General features: G+C 37.0%; 1 protein-coding gene across 15 annotated transcripts in view; it reads right to left on the bottom strand.

Moving 5' to 3' along the window:
- ZMYND11 (zinc finger MYND-type containing 11) overlaps window positions 1–22382 on the bottom strand; it is a 143963-nt gene that overhangs the window by 2633 nt on the left and 118948 nt on the right. For 11 of the 15 annotated variants that reach the window (XM_045820053.1, XM_045820051.1, XM_045820050.1 and 8 more), the window contains 7 exons: window positions 22161–22216; window positions 20942–21019; window positions 19968–20086; window positions 14170–14377; window positions 13698–13766; window positions 12603–12875; window positions 12121–12306 (listed from right to left, as the gene is read on the bottom strand). In XM_045820053.1, the coding sequence (XP_045676009.1) occupies window positions 12121–12306; window positions 12603–12875; window positions 13698–13766; window positions 14170–14377; window positions 19968–20086; window positions 20942–21019; window positions 22161–22216 (989 nt within the window). Of the gene's footprint in view, window positions 1–3623; window positions 3675–12120; window positions 12307–12602; window positions 12876–13697; window positions 13767–14169; window positions 14378–19967; window positions 20087–20941; window positions 21020–22160; window positions 22217–22382 lie in introns of all 15 variants that reach the window. The other 4 variants (XM_045820056.1, XM_045820059.1, XM_045820065.1 and 1 more) reach the window with 2 other exon arrangements.

Raw genomic sequence — 22382 nt, 5'->3', positions numbered from 1 at the left:
GCACTGGTGGAATCTGTCTGATGTGACTATTTTGGAACTCTGGAGTCTACTGAAGGACAGCAACTTCCAGGGGAAAAGTTGTACAGTAAGTTGTGGTTAATTTTGTTCAATTTCAGTAGTTAGCAGAGGAGCAGCTACCCACCGCCACGCAGGCAGCTGTGCACATGTTCCTGGAGCAGCCCATGGAAGCCATGGTGGACAAACAGGACCCTGCCCCCAAAGTATCAGAACTGTGCTGGCTGCTACTTCTAATCACAGAGATACACACAGATGGGGTTGGCCAATGATGTCTCTCATCGTTACAAGCCCCTTCCGCTCCAGATGAAGTGACTTCCACGGAAGTTAAAGGGCCAGTGCCCTTTATTTTCCCCTTTTGGGAGCCAGAAATTAAAGATTAGGACATTCAAATCCAACAGCACATACAGGGAATATTAGTGAATGTGCATGCCCTGGCTTGGAAAAGGCCTAGAAGACATACACGTACACTTCAGGCTGCTTGTTCACACAGCCAACAACCAACCCTGAAAAAAGGGAGAAAGACAGTTCCAGAGTTACCATTATATCAGATTCAAATGACCAGTGTTCAATTAAAAAAAAAAATCACAAGGCTTACAAACTGCAAAATCAACAGAAACTGTCCCTTAAAAGGTCCCAGTGAAAGACATATTAGACAAAAACTTTAAAACTATTCAAGATACTCAAAGAACTAATGCAAGATGTGAAAAAAGCCACCAAAATGATGTGTAAACAAAATGGAAGTATCAGTAAAAAAGAAAACAGAAGAAAATCTGGAACTGAAAAGTCCACTGACTGAAGTTTTTGAAGACTTCACTAGAGGGATTCGAAAGCAGATTTGAGCAAGTACAAGACAGGACAATGGAAATTAGCAAGTAAGGGAAAGAGAAAAAGACCGAAAGAAAGTAATAGAGCCTATGAGACTTTGGAGCACGACCCCAAGATACACATTTTTGGGTTCCTTAAAGAGAGAGAAGAGGGCATTGAGAATATGTGAGAAAATAATGACAGTCGACCCCCAGTCAAGATGGCAGTGTAGGCAGACATGGCTTGCTCTTTGCACGGCCACCTCAAAATTTTAACTCAAATATAGAGTGATCACTGAGAACCGTCAGATAATGAGAGTTCAATGGAAGTCTGACAACTACAGAATTAAGGAAACCATATCCATCCAGACTGCTAGGAAGGGTGGAGATGCAGAACGAGCCAGTCCCACATCCACATGTGGCAGATAAAAACTCGAGAGGGATATCTCAGGAGCAAAGAGTTCCAGCCCCACACCAGGCCACCCCAGGCCAGGATTCCAGTACCAGGAAGATAAGCCCCCACAATTTCTGGCTGCAAAAACCAGCAAATTTGAGTCAAGGGAAGAAACTTCTAGAATCCCAAGCAGTTGCTCCTAAAGAACCCACACACAGACTTACTGAAACTCACTCCCTCTGAACTCCAGCGCCAGGGTAGAGGCTTTAAAGGCACCAGTGGCATACAGGGAGGAATTTAAAGAGTCTGGCATCAAGTCAAGAGCTGGGGAACAGGACAACTCTGAGACAGAAAGGTGGGCAGAAGCCACTGTCCCTTTCTGAGCCCTCTCCCCACAAAGCCACTGAGCCACCAGGCAGGGCCATATCTGAGAGTGCATCAATCTGGCTAACACTGTTTGCCCTGTCCTGGAGATACCAAGACCCTGCCTGTCCCAGCCAGCTTACAGGACACCAAGCTGTTACCTTGAGTTTTCAACATGAATGTCTGGTTGTGGCTCATGCTTTACAACTTCCTAAATCCTATCAACCAAGCAACAGCTGGCTTCAGTGGGACCCCAGCATGTTTCTCTTGCTAAGTGACCCTAGGTCCAGCACTAGCAGCAGCCAGCCTAGATTCACAGCTTGGCTTTGTCTGGGAATCTCCACGCCCAGCACAAGTAGCAGCCATCTCAGATTGCTTTGTAAGTTAGACAGGGTGGCCCTGGACAAAACACAGATAGGGGCTCACCTTGGCCTGAACCATCTGGGAAACCCCAGGGCCAGCACACCCAGTGGGCAGCTACAGACCACATAATTAAGTATATAAGCAATCAAAAAAAGTAAAACTGGGAAATACACGAAATTTTGGAAATTAAACACATACTTCTGAATAACCAATTAATCAAATTAAAAATCACAAGGGAAATTAGAAAACACAACATACCAGAATTGAAGAGACACAGCAATGTAGTGCTCAGAAGGGACTTTTTAGTTACAAATGCCTATCCCTTAAGAAAAAGAAAGATCTCAAATCACTAATTAAAATTTCATCTTAACAAATTATGGGAGTCAAACTAAACTCAAAGCCAGCAGAAGGAAGGAAATAACAATCAAGATTAGAGCAGAGATGAAATAGATAATAGAAATAGAGAAAAAAAATAATGGAATAAAGTTGGTTGTTCAAAAAGGCCAACAAAACTGACACACCTGTAGCTAGATGGACTATGAAAAAGAGGACTCAAAATAATAAAATCAGAAACAAAAGTAAAGACCTTACTACTGATTGCATATAAATAAAAAAGGATTTTAACAATGCTCTATTAACAATTACAACAAATTGGATAAGCTAGATAAAATGGACAAATTCCTAGAAACAAAACCTACCAAGACTAAATCACAAAATAGCAGAAAATCTGAGGAAACCAATAACTGGTAAGGAAATTGAATTATTAATAAAAAATCTCCCAATAAAAAAGAGCTCTGGAAGACCTCATGTCTTCTCTAGTAAATCCTAACAAATTCTTAAAGAGTAACTAATACCAATTTCTCTCAAACTTTTCTAAAAATTAAATAGGAGGAAAGAATTCTGAAACTCATCAAAGACAAACAAACAAAAAAATACCCCTACAGATCAGGCCTGATCAACACTGGGATAAATTCTTCAACAAATTGAAGCAAATGAATTTCAGCAGTACTCTGAAAAGATACACCATGACAATGGGTTATATATTCCTGTAATACACAGATGGTTCGAATGAAAATTAATGTAAGAGACCACATTAATGTAATGCAGGAAAAAAACAGCACATGATCATCCAATTGATGATCAAAAGAAATAGCATCTGCATATTGCTATTGCATATGCAGTATGCAATAGCAATAGCATATTGACAAATTCAATACCTTTCATGATAAAGACATGCAACAAAACAGGAACAGAAGTAAACTACCCCCACATAAAGGCCACATGAAAAACCCACTGTGAACATCAAACTAAATGGTGAAAGACAAAGTCTTCCCTCTAAATCAGGAACATGACAAGGATGTCCACTTTTTACTTCCACTCAACAGAATAATAAATGTTCTACCCAGAACAATTTGGCAAACAAGTAAAGGCCCTTCAAAAATTGAAAAGGAAAAAGTAAAATTATCTCCCTTTGCATGTGATAGGATCTAGTATGCAAAAAATCTTCAGGATTCCAGAACAGAGCTGTTAGATCTAATTAATGAATTCAACAAAGTAGAAGGATACAAAATCAATTCACTAAAATTACTTTCATTTCTCCATACAACCAATGAACAATCTCATAAAGAAATTATGAAAACAGTTCTATTCGAAATAGCTCAAAGTAAGAATAAAATACTTACAAATTAACCAAGGAGGTGAAAGACTTGTACAATGAAAACTAAAAAATATTGCTGAAAGAAATGAAAGAAGACATAAATAAATGGAAATATATCCCATGTTCACAGGTTTAAAAGACTTTAAATTGTTAAGATGTCAATACTAAACAAAGAGAGAGTCTATACATTCAGTGCCAATTCCTATCAAAATTCCAATGGCATTTTTAGTAGAAACAGAAAATCCCATCCTACTATTCCATATGGAGTCTCAAGGGACCTCAAACAGTCAAACCACCATGAAAAAAGAAGAGCAAATGTGGAGGACTCCCACTTCCTGATCTCAATACTTACTACAAAGTTACATTACCAAAACAGTGTGGCACTGGCATGAAAATAAAACACAGACCAGTGTTTTAGAGCGCCCACAAATAAACGCTTACATTTTTGGTTAAATGATTTTTGCCTTTCACACACTCCCTACTGGGGACCTGGCCCGCAACCCAGGCATGTGCCCTGACTGGGAATTGAACCTCTGACCCTCCAGTTCACAGCCCATGCTTAATCCACTGAACTACACCAGCCACGGCTGGTTAAATGATTTTTAATGAGGGTGCCAAGACCATTTAATGGGGATCAGTCTTAACAAATGGTGCTGGAAAGAAACAGAATCCTCATTTAACACCATGTAAAAAATTAACAGTTAACCCCAGGATGGCAGTGTAATCAGACATGGCTTGCCTCTTGACTCAACCATATCAAAAATACAAAACAACAATCACTCAGAACTGTCAGAAATCAAGCTGAATTGACCACTTCAAGAAACCACATCCATCCAGACTGGTAGGAGGGGCACAGACATGAAAAGGGTGGTCCCACACCCACCTGTGGGGGATAAAGATTCGGGAGGGAATCTCAGGAGCAAGGAGTCCCAGCCCCATGCCAGGTCCCCCAGCCCAGGGTTCCAGTGCCAGAAAGGTAAGTCCCCACAACTTCTGGCTGCAAAAACCAGCAGGAATTGAGTCAGGGGAAGAAAATGCTGCAACCCTAAGAAGTTCCTCTTAAAGAACCCACACAGAGACTTACCTACTCACTCACTCCCTCTGAGCTCCAGTAGCAGGGTGGCAGCTTGAAAGGCACCAGTGGCATACAGGGAGAAAAAAAACTGAAGAGTCTGCCATCAAGGCGAGCTGAGGCCATCATCCCTTTTCGAAATGCTCCCCACACAGAGCCAGAAAGCTGGTGCCGTATCTGAGACTCCGTCAATCTGGCTAACACTGTTTACCAAGCCTTGGAGATCCTCAGAGTCTGTCCCACCCAATCATGGGCCAACCCAAGCTGCTTTTCCATGAGAATGGCTGATGCTTCACAAATTCCTAAATCCTATCAAACAAACAACAGCTGGCTTCAGTTAGGACCCAGGCCCACTACAAATAGGTAGTTACAGATAGCCATGGGGATGTCAAATAAACGGAGTAGCCAAAGAACTTATTCGCATGACCCGTAGAACTGAACAATGGTGGGGGCACTGCTTGAGTGGGTAGGGGTGCTAGGTGGAGGGGAGCAAAGGGGGAAACATCAGGACAACTGTAATAGCATAATCAAAAAAATGGATCAAGGATGTAAATGTAAGACCTAAGTAGGACAATAAAAGTCTCAGAAGAAAACATAAAATAGTAGCTTCACAACACTGGGTTTGGCAATGATCTATTAGATATAACACCCTGGTACAGGTAAAAGAGAAAACAGACAATCATATTTTATGAAAATGATCCACAAAATGGGAGAAAATATTTGCAAATCATTTATCTGATAAGATTAATATTCGGAATATTTAAAGAGCTCCTAACACTCAACAACAGTAAAATCTGAATTCAAACATGGCCAAAGGACTTGAATAGACACCTATCAAAAAAGATACAAGAATGCCAATAAGCACATGAAAAGATCCTCAACACAACTGATCATCCACCTTCTACCCATTTGGATGGCTACCATCGCAGTAAAATGAAAGTACTAGCAATGTAAAATGCTGCAGCTCCTGTGGAAACACTACTGAGGTTTAAAAAAATTAAAGATAGCATTACCGTATGACCCAGCAATCTCACCCAACAGAATTACAAGCAGGGTCTCAAAGAGATATTTGTATACCCATGTTTATAGCGGCACTGTTTACAACAGTGAGCGGCATGTGAATGAATAAGCAAAATATGATATGTACATACAAATGAAGTAATTTTTAGCCTTAAAAAGGAAGAAAATTCTGCAATATGCCACAACACAGATGAACCTTAGGAACATTACACTATGTGCAAAAGGACAAAATACTATATGATTACACTTTTTAGAAGTACCTACAATAGTCAGAATCATAGTGACAGAAAGTAGACTGGTGATTGCCAGGAGCTTGAAGGAGGGAAAACGAGGATTGTTTAACAGGTAGAGAACTTCAGTTTTACAAGGTGAGAAGTCTTATGGATACAAATGGTGGTGATAGTTACACAACAATATAAGTTTATTTAATACCACTGAACTGATTACTTAATGATTAACAGGGCACCTTTTGTGTATTTTACCATCAGCCCATTTTTCTGCTCCCCTTTACAAATTCCTTGAAAGAATACACAAACTTGCCATTATAAGGAACTCCTTACATATTCTGATTTGGCCTTTCTTAAAATTATTTCAATCTTTCAACTGTACTTTACTACTGAACATGCTATTATCAAGGGCACTAATGACCCAAAACCAGTGGTCAATTCTCAGCCCTTACCTTATTGGGCAATGATGGGGTATGTTCTGATTGTCACAACTTTGGGGGACAGAGGGGAAGAAGTGCTACTAGCATCCAATGGGTAAAAGGCCTGGGATGCTGTTAAACATCCTATAATTTTCAGGATAGCCCACTCTCCCATGAATTTTTGGTCCAAATGTTAATAGTACTGAGGTTGAAAAAGGGATCTAGACAAAGGGAAAGAGTCTATGTAATTTAGCCTGCTTCGACCTGAGAGAAGAAAATGATGAAAGAGTAAAATCTAAGATTTCAAACTGAGTTGGTAAAAGAATGGTGATATCATTAACAGACCCCCATAGTGAGGATGAACAGGTAGTAGCAAGGAGGATGACACTGAGTTTTGGAAATAAATACTTGAAAATGCATACATATAAATATGTGAGTTCTAGAGAGAGACAGCTAGAAAGGCAGGTATATATAGACAGATACAGATAGATGATAGATATAACATACGGATTTGACAGTTGATATTAAGAGTCCTATGGACAGGACCCAAAGAGAAAAGCCTGCACTTGGTATCTAAAACTGTACTCTGATATTCTTCATTGCGAATTCTATGCTTTCTTATCATTGATCTTTTGAGAATTCTTGTGATCTGATTATGTTAGCACTGCAACTTCAATATAGTTACTATTAGAAAAATATGGACAGCCTGTTTTAATTTTTGGAAACAGTTGTAATGAGTCAGATCTGCATTTGATTATTGGGCCTCTGTTAATTAGTCATGTGAGTTTGGACCAAAGTTATTTAACTTCTTAGTTTACTCATTTTTAAATGATTTAAGCAGCACTTTCCTTTCTCCTAAATATCTATCCTATTACCTTATTTATGCATTCACTCACATTTTATAGCTCTTTTTTTGTGGATATATTTAAATGATATAGCTTCATTACCATGTTTCTCTTTTTTTGTATCTCATTTTAAACATCCAATTTTTGGTATCTGACATACTTACATACCTTCTGTCCTACAATATTGTAGCATTTCTTACAATAATGTAAAATTGAATTATAATACAAGAGTAATTCTGAATATTTTACTAGTCTACCCGAAATGATATGAGCAAAAGCAGCTTAGAAGGATGAGTTCCAGCACTACCAACCAGATTTTTAGACACTCTTTTTCAGCTCATAAGCCTCAAATTCCTCATTTAAAAAATGGGTGTGAATCAAAGTAGTATGATGTTGGCATAAAAGCAAACACATAGACCAATGGAACAGAATAGAGAACCCAGAAATAACTAATACACACGATCAATTAAGATAAAGAAGCCAAGAATATGATGGGGAAAGGTAGTCTCTTTAATAAATAGTGTTAGGAAAATTGGGCAGCCATATGCAAAAAATTAAACTGAACAACTATCTTACACCACATTAAAAAAACTCAAAATAGATTAAAGACTTGAATGTAAGACTGAAACCATAAAATTCCTAGAAGGAAATTCCTAGAGGGAAATGGGTAAGCTCCTGGTCATCGATCTTGATGATTTTTTTTTTTAATTTCACATCAAAGCAAACAAAAGCAAAAATAAACAAGCTGGGCACATTAAACTAAAAAGCTTCTGTATATCAAACAAAACCATCAACAAAATGAAAAGGCAACCTATGGAATAAAACAAAATATTTACATATCATATATCTGATAAGGGTTTTATATCCACAATGTATAAAAAAATCATGTAACTAAATAGACAAAAACCTAATAACCCAATTTAAAAATGGGGAAAAGACTTGAATAAACATTTCTCCAAAGAAGATATACTGATGGCCAACAAGTACGTGAAAATGTGTTCTCCATCCCTAATAAAAACCACAATGAGATTACTACCACCCACAAGTTAGAATGGCTATTATCAAAAAGTTATGGAAGTTCCGGTTAGGATGGAGCCGTAGGTAAACACAGTTCGCCTCCTTGCACACCACAGCAAAAATCACAACTAAACTACAAACGACTATCACCCAGAAGATCAAGCTGTGTGGGAAGTCTGACAACAAAGAAATTAGAGAAGTCACATTCATCCAGACAGGTAGGAGGGGCAGAGCTGCACAGAGATGTAGAACAGGCGGTCCCACACCCACACGAGGTAGATAAAAATCAGGAGGGATACCTCAGGAGCAAGGGATCCCAGCCAGACCACCCAGCCCAGGGTTCCAATACCAGGAAGGTAAGTCCCCATAACTTCTGGCTATAAAACCAGTGAGGGTTGGGGTAATGTTAGAAACTGTGGGATTCTCAGGTGACTCCTCTTAAAGGGACTTTACAGACTTAGGACTTAAGCTGATTCACTTCCTTTGGGCTCCAACACCAGGGCAGCAGCTGGAAAGGCACCAGTGGCAAAGAGGGAGAAACTGAAGTGTCTGGCATCAGGGCAAGTGCCGGGAGACAGCTTCCTCCTGAACAAAACTCCAGAGGCCAGGCAGTGGCACTGTCCTCTTTCTAACCCCTCCCCCACACAAAGCCACAGAGCAGTGATATCATATTGGAGACTCCATCAACCTGATTCACACTAGTTGCCCCACTCTGACAATTACCTAAGGCTCCCCACCATCCAACTTACCAGTGAGCTTTTCTACAATAGGCCACACTATTAAGACAGGGAATCAAAACAGCTCCACCTAACACATAGAAACAAACAGGGAGGCTGTCAATATGAGGAGAAAAAGAAATAAGGCCCAAACGAAATAAAAGAACAAAACTTAAAAAAAAGAAGTAAAGGAAATGGAGATTAGCAATCTATCAGATGCAGAGTTCAAAACACAGCTTTAAGGATGCTCAAGGAACTCCTTCGGTACTTCAACAGCATAAAAAATACCCAGGCAGAAATGAAGGTTACACTAAGTGAAACAAAGAAAAATTTACAGGAATCAACAATGGAGTGGATGAAGCCAAGGATTAAAGTCAATGATTTAGAACATAAGGAAGAAAAAAACATTCAATCAGAACTGCAAGAAGAAAAAAGAATCCAAAAAAAACAAAAAACCAAAAACAAAACAACAAAAAAAACCCCACAAGGCTAGCCTGGCTAAGGAGGACAACTTGAAATGTACCAACATTTGAATCATAGGGGTACCAGAAGGAGAAGTGACAGAGCAAGAAACTGAAAACTTATTTGTAAAAATAAGAAAACTTCCTCAATTTGGCGAGGGAAATAGACATACAAGTCCAGGAAGCACCGAGTGTCAAAACAAGTTGGACAAAAAGAGGTCCACACCAAGATACATCATAATTAAAATGCCAAAAGTTAAAGATAAAGAGGGAACCTTAAAAGCAGCAAGGGAAAAGCAGAGAGTTACCTACAGGGGAGTTCCCATAAGACTGTCAGTCGATTTCTCAAGAGAAAGTTTGTAGGCTAGAAGGGACTAACAAGAAATATTCAAAATGATGAAAAGCAAGGTCCTACAACCTAGATTATCTATCTTGCAAAGCTATCATTTAGAATTGAAGGACAAATAAACTGCTTCCCAGACAACGTAAAGCTAAAGGAGTTCATCATCACCAAGTCCTTATTATATGAAATGTTAACAGGGCTTATCTAAGAAAAAGAACAAGATCAAAACTATAAACATTAAAATGGCAACAAATTCACAATTATCAACAACTGAATCTAAAAGACAAACTACATAAACAAGCAGAACAGAAACAGAATCATAGACATGGAAACTATTTGGAGAGTTATCATTTATAGAAGGAAGAGAATGGGGGAAAATGTGCAGGGATTAAAAAGTACGAATTGGTAGGTACAAAACAGGGGGATGTTAAGAACACTGTAGGAAATGTAGAAGCTAAAGAACTTATATGCATGACACATGAACTAAGGGAGGGAAACTGCCAAAAGGAGTGGGGGGGACCAGGTGGAGGGGGAGAAATTGGGACAACTGTCATAGCATAACCAATAACGTATATTTAAAAAATGAAATGACAGTGTTGGTGAGAATATGGAGGAAAGGAGCTTTATGCTCTATTGGTGGGAATGTAAATTGGTACAGTCACTGTGGAAAATAACATGGAGGCTGCCCCCCAAATTAAAAACAAATACCATATGATCCAGCAATCCCACTTCTGGTATTTATCCGAAGGAAATGAAAACAGGATATTGAGAAGATACATGTATCCCATGTTCACTGCACTATATTCACTATAGACAGGATAGGGACTCAACCTAAGTGTCTATGAATTGATGAATGAAGAGAGTGGATGCAATACACACACACAAAAGACTATTCAGCCACAAGAAAGAAGGAAATCCTGGCATAGGTATAATAGTACCAACTTCAACTATTTCACAAATGGTAAGTGCTGTAAAAAGCAGTATTACAAGTTCTTATTATAATCTCCTCTTCCCATTTTCTTGATTGTTTAATAAACTACTTTGAAGTCTAGTGTTTACTTTCTGGCTTTCTCTTGTCTTTGCAAGAAGGCAGAATCACAGACATGGTGTTGGGATACTATGCTTATTTTATCTTGAGCACTTTCATCTAATGGTATTTATTTCATTTTTCATGTTTTTCCTACCAACTTATTTTTATAGATTCTTCTAAATTATATGCTAAATTTCCCTTTTTCCTTCTTGACCAAACTTCGTAACAATTTTTATCTTTACCTCCCTAGTGAAACATTTACTTTACATGTATTTAAAGACTTTTTATTTTTTCAAAATAGTTCATCTTTTGTTGTATTTTTTACATTATCATTTATTCCTCCTGTTTCCTCCTCCACCTCCCTGCTTCTCCCATAAACACTCTTCCTCAAACACAGTTTGGGTCAAATGAGAAGAACCACTAGACTCTGTACAGTAAGTCATTAAAATTAAAACCAAGTTATGAGCTTTGGGAAGCAAAACTTCTGTTCCCTGCAGATTATCTGATATCTGTGGAGAATGTATGTGCCCAGAAGCTTGTAATTTAGATGGTAGACAAAAATCACAAATAGGACACAAAGAAAAATGAACTATTTCTCAGATTCTAACTGGAGTCAGAAACCAGTGAGATGTTACTATTATAAAGTGAAAATAAATAACTTCTTTAATAGAAACTAACATATAAATGTTAAGTGCAATAAATTCTGAAAATCCTTCATTTGTTACTGTGAATACATACATTTATAATTTCACATTTTAAGTATTAGTTATAAGGAGCTACCAGGCAAAAGTCAAAGCCAGCAAATTTATCCAAACAAAATACTTGCATACATAGAGAAGTTATATAAATTAATTATACTACATAAGTTATTTAGTAACGTAATTACTAAAGTATCATAAACTCAATTTAACAAAATAATCCTAAGCAATACTCAGTACTGTGGGATCTGGAGTTGAGAAATTCATAGGATTTTTTTTTAATCCTCACCCAAGGACATGTTTCCATTGATTTTAGAGAGAGAACAAGGGAGAGAGAAAACTACTGATGAGAGAGACAAACATTGACTGGCTGCCTCCTGTACATGCCTCAACCAAGATCAAACCCACGACCTAGCTTTGTGCCCTGACCGGGAATCAAACTGGCAACCTTTTGGTACACAGTACAACATTCCAACAAATGGAACCATGCAGGCAGGACAAGAAATTATAAGATTTTAAATGAAGTTTTTAAAATTAATTAAAGCTGATGATTTCACATTTGATCTTATTCATGGATAATATTGCATATGCCACATGTATCTTTCTGATTTGATCTTCATCTTATCTGTGGTACATTTTTGAATAGTCAGATTCTAAAATGTATTGATATTTACCCACTGCTTCTTCTTGGTCTGAGAAATCAGTTGTTTGTGCTGTGTTGCTAGCTTCTTGATTTCCTCTACAAACTCTTCTTTACACTTTTCCTTTACTTGTTTACATTTTCTGTCCATCTCACCCTGCATATTGGCGACAGCTTTATTTACAGCTTGTCTTTTTTCTTCTTCCATTTCAGAACGCAGCTGAAATGAAAGACAAGTTAACACACAGTATTTCAAAACAAAATTAAAGACCTTAATACACGGTTTCTACTTAAACGATGTACCTCTTCCCTTTATGTCACTGAGAGCTGTGAATATTTAGGCAAGAAAAGTGCTGTTACTGATTAACATATTATAAAATTATATTATTTTACACTTCCAGTTTGAGTGTACTTCTAATTTTTAAAAAGTACCTACATGGTTGACACACGAGTGAAAAAACCTAAACTGTTACACAAAATGAATCACTCACCACATGTGCTAGTTGGGTTCCTTACCTTTTCTAGAGCTTCTCGAACAACTCTTTCAGTTTCTCGCTTGTGATCAGACTTCATTCGGTCTTTAAAGTCATTGAAAATTTTGGTGTATTTGTCGTGGCACATGCTTTGACACACTCCATCACTGGTGGTCTGGGTGCTTCGATGCAGCATTCTTGGTGAAGAGGCACTTAACTTCTTGGTCTGCGTTGACACTGAAACTTTTTCAATTGGCTGAGGCATTGTGGGGATTTCCTGGCTGGAACTGACTGCTTCAGTTTCAGGCTCTGGTTCCTAAAGGGTAATGAAAGTGCTTCAATGTAAAACAAAACCATTAACTCACTATGTTTAAGAATAAGCTCTATCAATATAACAGTGATATACATAAATGGCCATATTAAGAAACTATTAAAAAAAAACCATGTAATTACAATGGCAAATTCTATTAGGTGTATTTTACCACAATTAAAAATAAACAAAAATAATGGGGAAAAAAGGGCAATTAACAGCTACAAAAATTCCACAGTAACTTCATCTATAATTTCATTATGTATTAATACTATAACTTTTGCATTTAAAAGACTAAACAAAAAAATTATCATACAAAATTATTATCAATTTATAGTCACTTTTTTGGACTGGATTCATTAATAAATTTCCTAAAATCCTAAACCATTTTTCATTGAACATGTGTTTAGATTATACCCAGGTTTACAACTGGTTTTAAAACATGCATGGATTATACACTTTTAAGAAGTTTAACCATTGTTTTCTCTAGTTTTAAAATGATGGTCTAATTGATGTACTAGATAAACACTTTGTGTTTAATAATGCTATGAGAATTTATCAGAGTTCCAGGAAATGCCACAAAGTGCCCTCTCACTTGGCCAGTGGTTGCTTAATTGAGGCAGAGACTCTTGGCACATGCGTGTTGATACTCCAGTGATAGCACATAATGACAGAAAGACCAGAAGACTGGATTCAAAGTTGGTTGGTATTATTTGAATGATGGCAATGCATTTCACAAGTACACATCACAAGCAATTGTCTTGACCATAACTTTGAAAACATTTCCTGTGTTAATGCCACCTGGAAATTGCAAGGTGCAAAACTTACTTCTTTTTTGGGTTCCACACTTTGATTACGTCGCCCTTTCTTTGCTCTTGGTTCTTGAGTGACCTTTAGCTGTGGGCATCATAAAAGTAAGAGCATTATTATTCCAGACACTATGAAACACTTCTCTGCTGAAAATACTAGCCATGGACCCACAGGTAAGTAGTAACTTGTTCGGTTTCACAAAGTTACTGCTTACTTATTACTGCTCTGATGTGCAAGGCTTGAAGGAGCTAATGCACCTTCAGAAGGGGAGCAGTGCACTTAACTCTCTTCAGACTGGCAGGGTCATATCAGGGTTGTGGGTGGCTTAGCTCCGTGAACTGAGTTCAGTTTCTTTTGCAGAGTACTTTACAAATGTTTACATGAAACAAAGGAGAAATGTCAGAATCTGCTCTTTACAGTGAGGAGTGGGCACTAACAACGTTCACATTTATAATAACTGATAGGTTATTTCTGTGGGGACACTGCACACCTGCTCGTTGCTGGTGGAGGAGATACTGGACTCAGCCTCCTCCTCCCCACGGTCCTCATTCTTAGACTTCCAAAATCTTCCTTCACGAAGGAAACGCTGATGCAGTTCCAGCTCATCACAAGCCTTTTTCCAACCCATACTGCGCTTAACATGCAGCCGATGGACGTTGACTGTGATGTCCTGTATGTTTTCAGAAGGAATCCAAGCCCTACCAACATTTAAAGGTACAGTTAGAAATTACCAAAATGGTGGTGGACTCTAACTACTGTAAAGTATGATTTATGGATATTAATTTACTGAGGCTGTTAGTTGTGGCTTGAATAAAAACTCTTACCAAGTAGAAAACAGGTGAGGTAACTTTTGTGTTTTTAGTCATCAAAGTTCTCAGAATTGAAATGATTCAAGTATCTCAGAACTGTTTACTGTTTTCTTTAACCAGCTTAAGCTTGTCATGTATATATTCTACATTAAGTCCTTTTTAAAATGTTACCTCTTCTTGATCCAAATACTATAAGAAGTTATTCAAAATCTGGTTATTTGCAGATGAGAACTATAGAATCATTTGAAAATGTGAAGAAATTTTCAGGAAATGTGTACATTGATGAGGGCTTTCAAAAACTTGTATTTGTTTAGTTATATTTATATCACATTCCTATTCATTACATGAACCAAGATTAATAGAAGTGTGTGTATCATTCAGCAACCAAGTAGGCAGCTATGAACACAACTTCAAATGCCTTTGAATTATGTGTAATACTGATCTAAAACTGTATTTGGCTTTATTGGGGGAAATGCTGAAAATTCAGGAAAATTTTCCTATGCACTAATCATCAGACTGGACTTAAATCAATACTATCTAGAATGTTGCTTACTGTGTGCTGGTGGAAGGTGCCATAAAGCATACAACAGTGAATGAGACCTATCTGATCTTGAGTGCTAAAGGTCCCTTTGGCAGATGAAGAAGATATTGTCCAGACAGGGTTAAAATGGGCTGGAGCCCAGTGAGGGTACTCGCTGTGCCTAATTACTAGGATGGCACTTATATACATCTTGCCTCTGCCTTAAAGGACTTTACACTTTGTCAGATGAGAATGAAATGCAGCAGGCAGTCAAGGTGATGCTAGGGTGCTCTAGAGAGGAAGAGAATTTCACTTGGTTGTAAGTAGTCACTGGGTTTCACCTGGGCTTGATCTTCAAAGATATGTAAGATTTAGACAGGTGACCAATAGAGGGGAGAAATTTGAGGCAGAAGGAATGTCACAAATGAGAAGAAAATCCCAAAGGTGTGTGAGCAACAGTAGGAAGACATTTTCTAGAGCACAGGGGATGGGATACAGCACTATGAAAACACAAGGATTTATTTTTTCAGCCTTCTGTTTAAAATGTGTAAGGTGTCACAGTTTTCATTCCTGGCCTACAATTATGGAGTTCTAGAAACATGAGGCCTGTGACTGTTCTGAAGGAATCTTAGAGAACCACGGCACATGAGCCTACGTCATAAATAGCAGCTTCTACAAGCAAGTTAGAAGTCAATTGTTTTAGAATTTAAAAGCACATTTTATATAATATTCCATATACTGTGATACATAAAATTAAGCTTGAACTATCATGTAAGTATTTATAAATTTCACATCAACAGTGTCTCCTCTGATGTAAGTGCTTTATTAGAAATCAAAGTAAAATACACTTTGAAAATTCTTAACTCTAATGCAAAGAGGGCACAGGAAATTTTGCTTGTGGAAGGTTCCTTGCCACTAGAACCTTGAATGAATACTGTATTTACTCTTTCAGTCAACAAATACTTATTTATTTATTTTTATTATAATTATTGTTCAAGTACAGTTTTCTGCCTTTTACCCCCATCCCAGCCCACCCCCCAGCTCTCCCTCCCTCCCTCCCGTTTCCACCCCCACTTGCTTTTGTCCATGTGTCCTTTATACATTCAACAAATATTTACTGAGTGCCTACTATGTACCAGGCAATCAATATAAGTATTTTAGTTCACATTTTAAAAGCAGTGGGTTTTTAGAGAGATTTCTGTTTTGAACAGTGCTGACTACCTAGAACAAATTCTTGAACTAGGAGAGTATTTTCTCCTTATCTATTTATCCCTTGGATAATAAAATTGATTCATACCTATTCTTTATATGGGAATTAATTCTCAATGTAGTTCATAATACATTCCTATCTTTTTTTAAACATTTTATTTATTTTTTTAGAGAGAGGAAAGGGAGGAGGGAATGAAACATTGATCCAAGAAATATTGATCCAAGAAAGGAACATCTACTGGATGCCTTTTGAATGCACCCTGACTGGGGATGGAACCTGCAACCCAGGCACATGCCCTGACCCAGAATACAACTGCCGACATTTGGCTTTGTGAGATGACATCCAACCAATTGAGCCATACTGGTCAGGTCAGGGCCCTATCGTCTTTTAATCACCTCCAAAACTGTAGATAATCAGATTTCAGTTTTAAAGAGTATCAGTGGAGCCCTGGCTGGTATAGCTCAGTGGATTGAGCGTGGGCTGCAAACCAAAGCATCGCAGGTTTGATTCCCAGTCAGGGCACATGCCTGGGTTGCAGGCCACGGCCCCCAGCAACCGCATATTGATGTTTCTTCTCTCTCTCTCTCTCTCTTTCTCCCTCCTTTCCCTCTCTAAAAATAAATAAATAAAAAATTAAAAAAAAAAAAAAGAGTTATCAGTGGGTATGCAATCTGATCTACAAAAGATAAAAACCAAAATGGCAAACACTCCGTAATTTAAAGAGTTTAATGAACAGAGGTATAATCTAATTTAGCTGTATCTATACATCTGTCAAATCTGAATGCTCTAAATATATGCAGAATAAAATGGCTCAGGGATCTGATGGCAAATGAACTCAAAATGTTCTATTTTCTTCTTCATAGTACCCCATTTCCTGCCAGCTCCTTCTGGCTGTGCCATCCCACCCTCCAGCTACATGCAGCAGAAAGAGTTAGCTTTGTTGGCACAAATACCTTATCAGCTACTTTTTTCCTCTGGCAGGCAAAGCCTTGCGAATCCTACAAGAATCCCACTTATACTCAAAGGGATCACAGTCACCTTTCTTCCTGGAAACTTACAACTCGTTCAGGGTCAAAGGGATGGAGAAGCACGTTCTGAGTGTACAGAAGGGACTAGTCTGAAACCATTTAAGTTTTTTTCTCCTACCCACATGTAAAGATATGATAAACTGGCAAAAGAATATTTACTCGTGGTGACTGCTGCATAGCAATGTGAATGTATTTAAATAAACTGTTTATTAATGAAAACTTACAGCTGGTGGTGGCCCTTGTTGACCATCTCTTCTTGGTGTATAACATGCAGCTTAAGTAATTAAAATTTATGGGTATAATTTTTATAAAGTTTGTTTTTCAGTAAATCAAATATTCTAACACGATAGAGTATAATTTTTTAAGGTGCTCCCTCATCAATCCTTCACTTCAAATATCGTATTGGTCATACTGTAACCAGGAAAGGAAAAGACTATACTCATAGTAAAATTGTAGAGCTTTTATTTTCTAAAATAAAAGCCTCTGAGTCCCATCTGTTCAGAATTTTTTTAGATAAAATCTTCCAGGAAATAAGAAGTTTCTGGCAAAACAAACAAACAAACAAACAAACAAACTCTGGAAATGTAATTTTGTTTTAATTCTTTCTTCAGATGACAAATTTACTCTAAGGACTCAAGTAGATTGAGTTTTCTTTTAAAATATTTTCTGCATATTGTACTAAAAAACAAAGACAAATTATTAATAAAATATCACAAAGATACTATAAAGCTGTTTGAAAACTGGTGAAAAAAATTACAGTTAAAAATTCTGATTGTTATTCTAACTTAACATTATTGTTCTAAAAAAATAACTGAACACTTGTTTTCTCTTAGTTAACTGTGTTTTATTTAGTGAAATTTTAAAAATTGAATCAATTTTCTCCTCTGTAGTTTGCACATTTGTATTGTAATGTGAAAACCTTTATAATGCTATATACCAGGCTCTATGCTTAGATCTTATATATAAAAATTTCTTTAAACCCTTCAACCTCTTATAAGCTAGGTACTATTGAGGCCCCCATTACACAAGTGAGCAAACAAGGCTCAGAGAGACTATATAACACATCAAAGACTGTAGTAGTAAATGATGGTTCAAGGACACATATCCAACTACTCAACCTTCCTTGGTATCAATTTAGAGACTTCTACAGATTAGTGTTTCTATAGGGAGACTGCTCTTATTCACATGTGAAACGTGCACTGCTTCTCCTGCCTGTTTGATGGGAAACTGAAACAAACTGAATACGATGTCCTGAGCATGAAGGGAACACGGTAGGTATAAAGGACCCATGGACAATGACAATGGGGAGGGGATGGGGGGGCGGGGGGGAGGACTGAATGTGGAACAGGAGTGGACATGGCAGGCGAGAGCAATGGGGGAAAATAGGGACAGCTGTAACTGTATAACAATAAAATTTTTTTTAAAAGAATTACCACTTAATAATCATCCACTTAAAATGTTCATTTTCTATTGAATTATAGTTATTATTATTTAGCTAATGGTTCTTGCCATGAAAGCAGTGTCAACTAAGCACACATCTATCTACGAAAGAACTACTTTTTTGGAAATTTATACTTTCACAGGTTTCTCAGAACTAAACTTCTATTTATATGCAGACTAGGCAAAAAGTCACTATGGAAAAGAATCAAGTTCCTCATTCTGTAGCTTCTCTTAAAGTAATAACAACTACACAACATATTTTTTCTTCAGGCATGACAGGTAACAAGACACTTCACGGATTGTAAATTTAAATCCTTGTACAGTGTGTGATATAGATCATGCAACCGACTTTTGGCACTGTTCCCCTTTAATATTTGTGTTAAATGAACCCCCCCACCCCAAATTTCCTATGAATTGTATGTCCTATTATGCCTTAATTAGTTAGACTCAATCTCTGAGTACTATGATAGTTCACAATACTTGAATTCACCTTTAGAGTCAATGCTATTATGACACATTATTTAGAACAGTATTTTAGACTATCTAATTTTCAATGTGAAGTAAAATTTAAGACCTTAATATCACAATAAAGGAGGTAGCTATAATTTTGTTCTATAGTTTAGCATTTTTTGTGAAATACCTAACTATGCAAAAATAATTTTATAGTAACAAAAAGGAGTCTTTACCCTTGGGATAAATATATTATGATACTATAAAAATTTACATTTTTAGGCTTTGCTATATATCTATCCCTAGCAACAGAAACATTAAAATCTAGATTGAAAACAATGTCTGACAGTTCTTGCATGTAGTTCTTATGCACACAAGACAGATTTTCATATACATTAGATCACAAGATTGACATTCTCTTCTCTCCTAAGTTGGTTATTTTTATCTATGGCTTTTTAACAGAGCCTTGAAAAGATGGTCAAAACAACCATAATACCATTACAATATTACAAAATGGACACATATTAAGAACCATTCCCCTCCACTTCCATCAGTATTCAAGCTGAGCATTAACATGCATTTGACTTCAACAGTGTCAGTTACTGAAATTGCCTTATTAGTAAACAGTATCTAAAATATGCCTAAAATCACAATTAGTAGAAATATCGTTAGTTGCCTACTCCAGTTATGTACTGACTTGTTTCTGCAATTTAAAAGAAATTTCATGCTATTTCTGAAGAAGCAGCCACCAAGCACCGACAGCAGCCGGACTGGGTCTCAAGAATACCCCAGAAGCTCAGCTATTACTGCTACACACGGGAACGTGATTACCTTTGATGGTGGTGACCGAAGAAGCGGACGTCGACCTGATTGTCCTCTTTCTGCATGACTTTGGCTGGCCAGAATCCAAAACCTTTCATTTTAGCCCAAACCAGTTCATGATTAGGTATCTGGAATAAAATGTGTGACCCTGTCATATTACTTTCAAAGTATTAAATATAAGTCTATCATTAATAGTGAACTATTTAGTCAAGTATAATTCATTATTTTGAAATATTTCTAACTCCTAACTAAACACAAAGAGCTTTTTATTCCCCCGGGATTGACTGATTTTGCTACCAAGAAAACCACCAAAAATTAAAATTTGCATTGAAGTCAAATAAGGACCTTCACTTCTGAGGAGAGGAAAAATACTCGCATTACAGAATGAGGTTATGGGGCCAAAAAGAAGGGCCTTACTGTGGTTCGTGAGCCTGTTAGAAAAGGGAGAATTTTAAGCCCTAGATTCAAACCTATCTAATCAGAGATCTAAATTTTAATATAACTTTTAAGTGACTAAGAAGCACAGTAACTTCTCCAGACTGGCTGCTCTCAGGTGGCCTTTTGTAATACACCCCTCCCTATACCTTTGGGGCCCCCAGAACATTCATAGGCTTCTTGTCAGCACCTTTCTGGAAATGATGTCATTTTAGGGGAAATTATATACCTACAAACTTATATAAAGCCATAGATTTCTTGTGAAAGAGTGAGAGGAAAAGCAAAAATATGTTTTATTTTATACTATATTTATTACATTATGTGACTCAATATTTATTCTTCAATTCCTCATTTTAAAGCCAGAAATGGATAACAACCCCAAATTGTTTTTCCCATGTCTCAGTTTTTATACTCATTAAAATCGTAAGTACTGATATAAAGAAAAATATTTGGGAAGGACCATAATCTTTAAGTAAACTGGAAATAAACTTCCTTAGAGCACCATACATTTAAGAGGTAAAAGACAAAAATTACAAAATATCACCTACACAAGGATAGCAGAACCAATTATCAGGACGAGCATTTGACAAATAGAAGCAGTTCTTGCAAAGCTGTAGCTCATCCAGCTGAAAAAAGAAAAGCCACTATTTTAGCCTACATAAAATATGTATGCACATTCAACTATATAAAATTGATTCAGTAAACTACATTCTCATTCATGTACACAAATACCCTTAAATCTTGTTCCTAAGCTTTAGTTTTCAACAATACTGGAAAAGCCTTCCACTTTCCTGTTCAAAACACCCCCATGGTCACAGGCTGCACTTAAAACAGAAAACAAATTCCTTACACAAGGCCTGGCATGTTTGACCTCTCCTTTCCAGCCTCACTGGTGGTGCCTTTGACCATTTAGCACTTGGATTAATGCAATTTCCTCAGAAAGGTCTTCCTCATTCATGATATAAAATATCCACTACCAATAATAGTGGATATTTTAGCAGTGGTTTGAATAGCAGTCCTTACTTTGCCTCATTCTCCATTTTAGTCCTTGTTTTCGTTCATAACATTCTTTTACACCTTATAAAGAAACATTTTTGTCTGTTTCTTTTCTGAGTCTCCCTCTTCAGAATACAGTTCCATGAGCAGAACACCAGTACCTTGATCACCATTTCCTTCCTCCTAATGCACTGCATAGCACTTAATAGACACTCAATAAATATTTGCTAAATGAAATTTTGAAGTCAAATTTGAAATGAATTCAAGGGACAAAACTTTTATAAAATTAATATACTTTTGCAAAGACAATATTGTTACAGATGAATGTTTCAAATAAGACCACACACACACAAAAAAAAACCTTCCCAAAATAAGTATTTCATTTATTGTATAAATATGAACTTTGTTATTTGGTTGGTTGTTTTTTTTTTTTTGCTCAGGTAGTATCTTTCATTCAGTAACTGTAACATTTGTTGAGTGTCTGCCTCATACAAAACATGTCAATGAATTACACATCTAATACCTTAAGGGAAATTAAAGAGCAAAGTTTCTTCATAGAAGTTACTTAGTAACTAAATCTCCCAGGATGTCTCTGAGAACAGTCTGCCAGAATTTCCCCCCCTCCGTTTGCATTATTTCCCACGTATGCCAAACACGGACATAAGATTATATTTAAAGGAAATGACAAAATTAAAATATATTTAAAATGAGTAGAATTCTGAAATTAACTTGGAATATAGTAAGAGTTTAATTACTAGGCATGGACAGTACCTCATGACAGGTATCTTTATACAGCATCCTTGCTATGTCAGCTTGCTCACTGTCTGCTATAATTAAAGAAAGATACCTATTACCAGTAATATGGAAACACAATACTATCAAAATTATTAAACTCATTTAAATTTTCTTGCAGTTTGACAAATGTGGACATATACCATATACTAATAAACCAAAATGTGTATTTTAAATGAAGTTCAGGCCGCAAAATAAAAT

This window comes from Phyllostomus hastatus, unplaced genomic scaffold, assembly GCF_019186645.2.
Source record: "Phyllostomus hastatus isolate PE091 unplaced genomic scaffold, TTU_PhHast_1.1 phas_scaffold_39, whole genome shotgun sequence".
Lineage (NCBI taxonomy): Eukaryota > Metazoa > Chordata > Mammalia > Chiroptera > Phyllostomidae > Phyllostomus > Phyllostomus hastatus.
The sequence above is the reverse complement of the archived record's forward strand: the minus strand, read 5'-3'. Positions and strand labels throughout refer to the sequence as shown.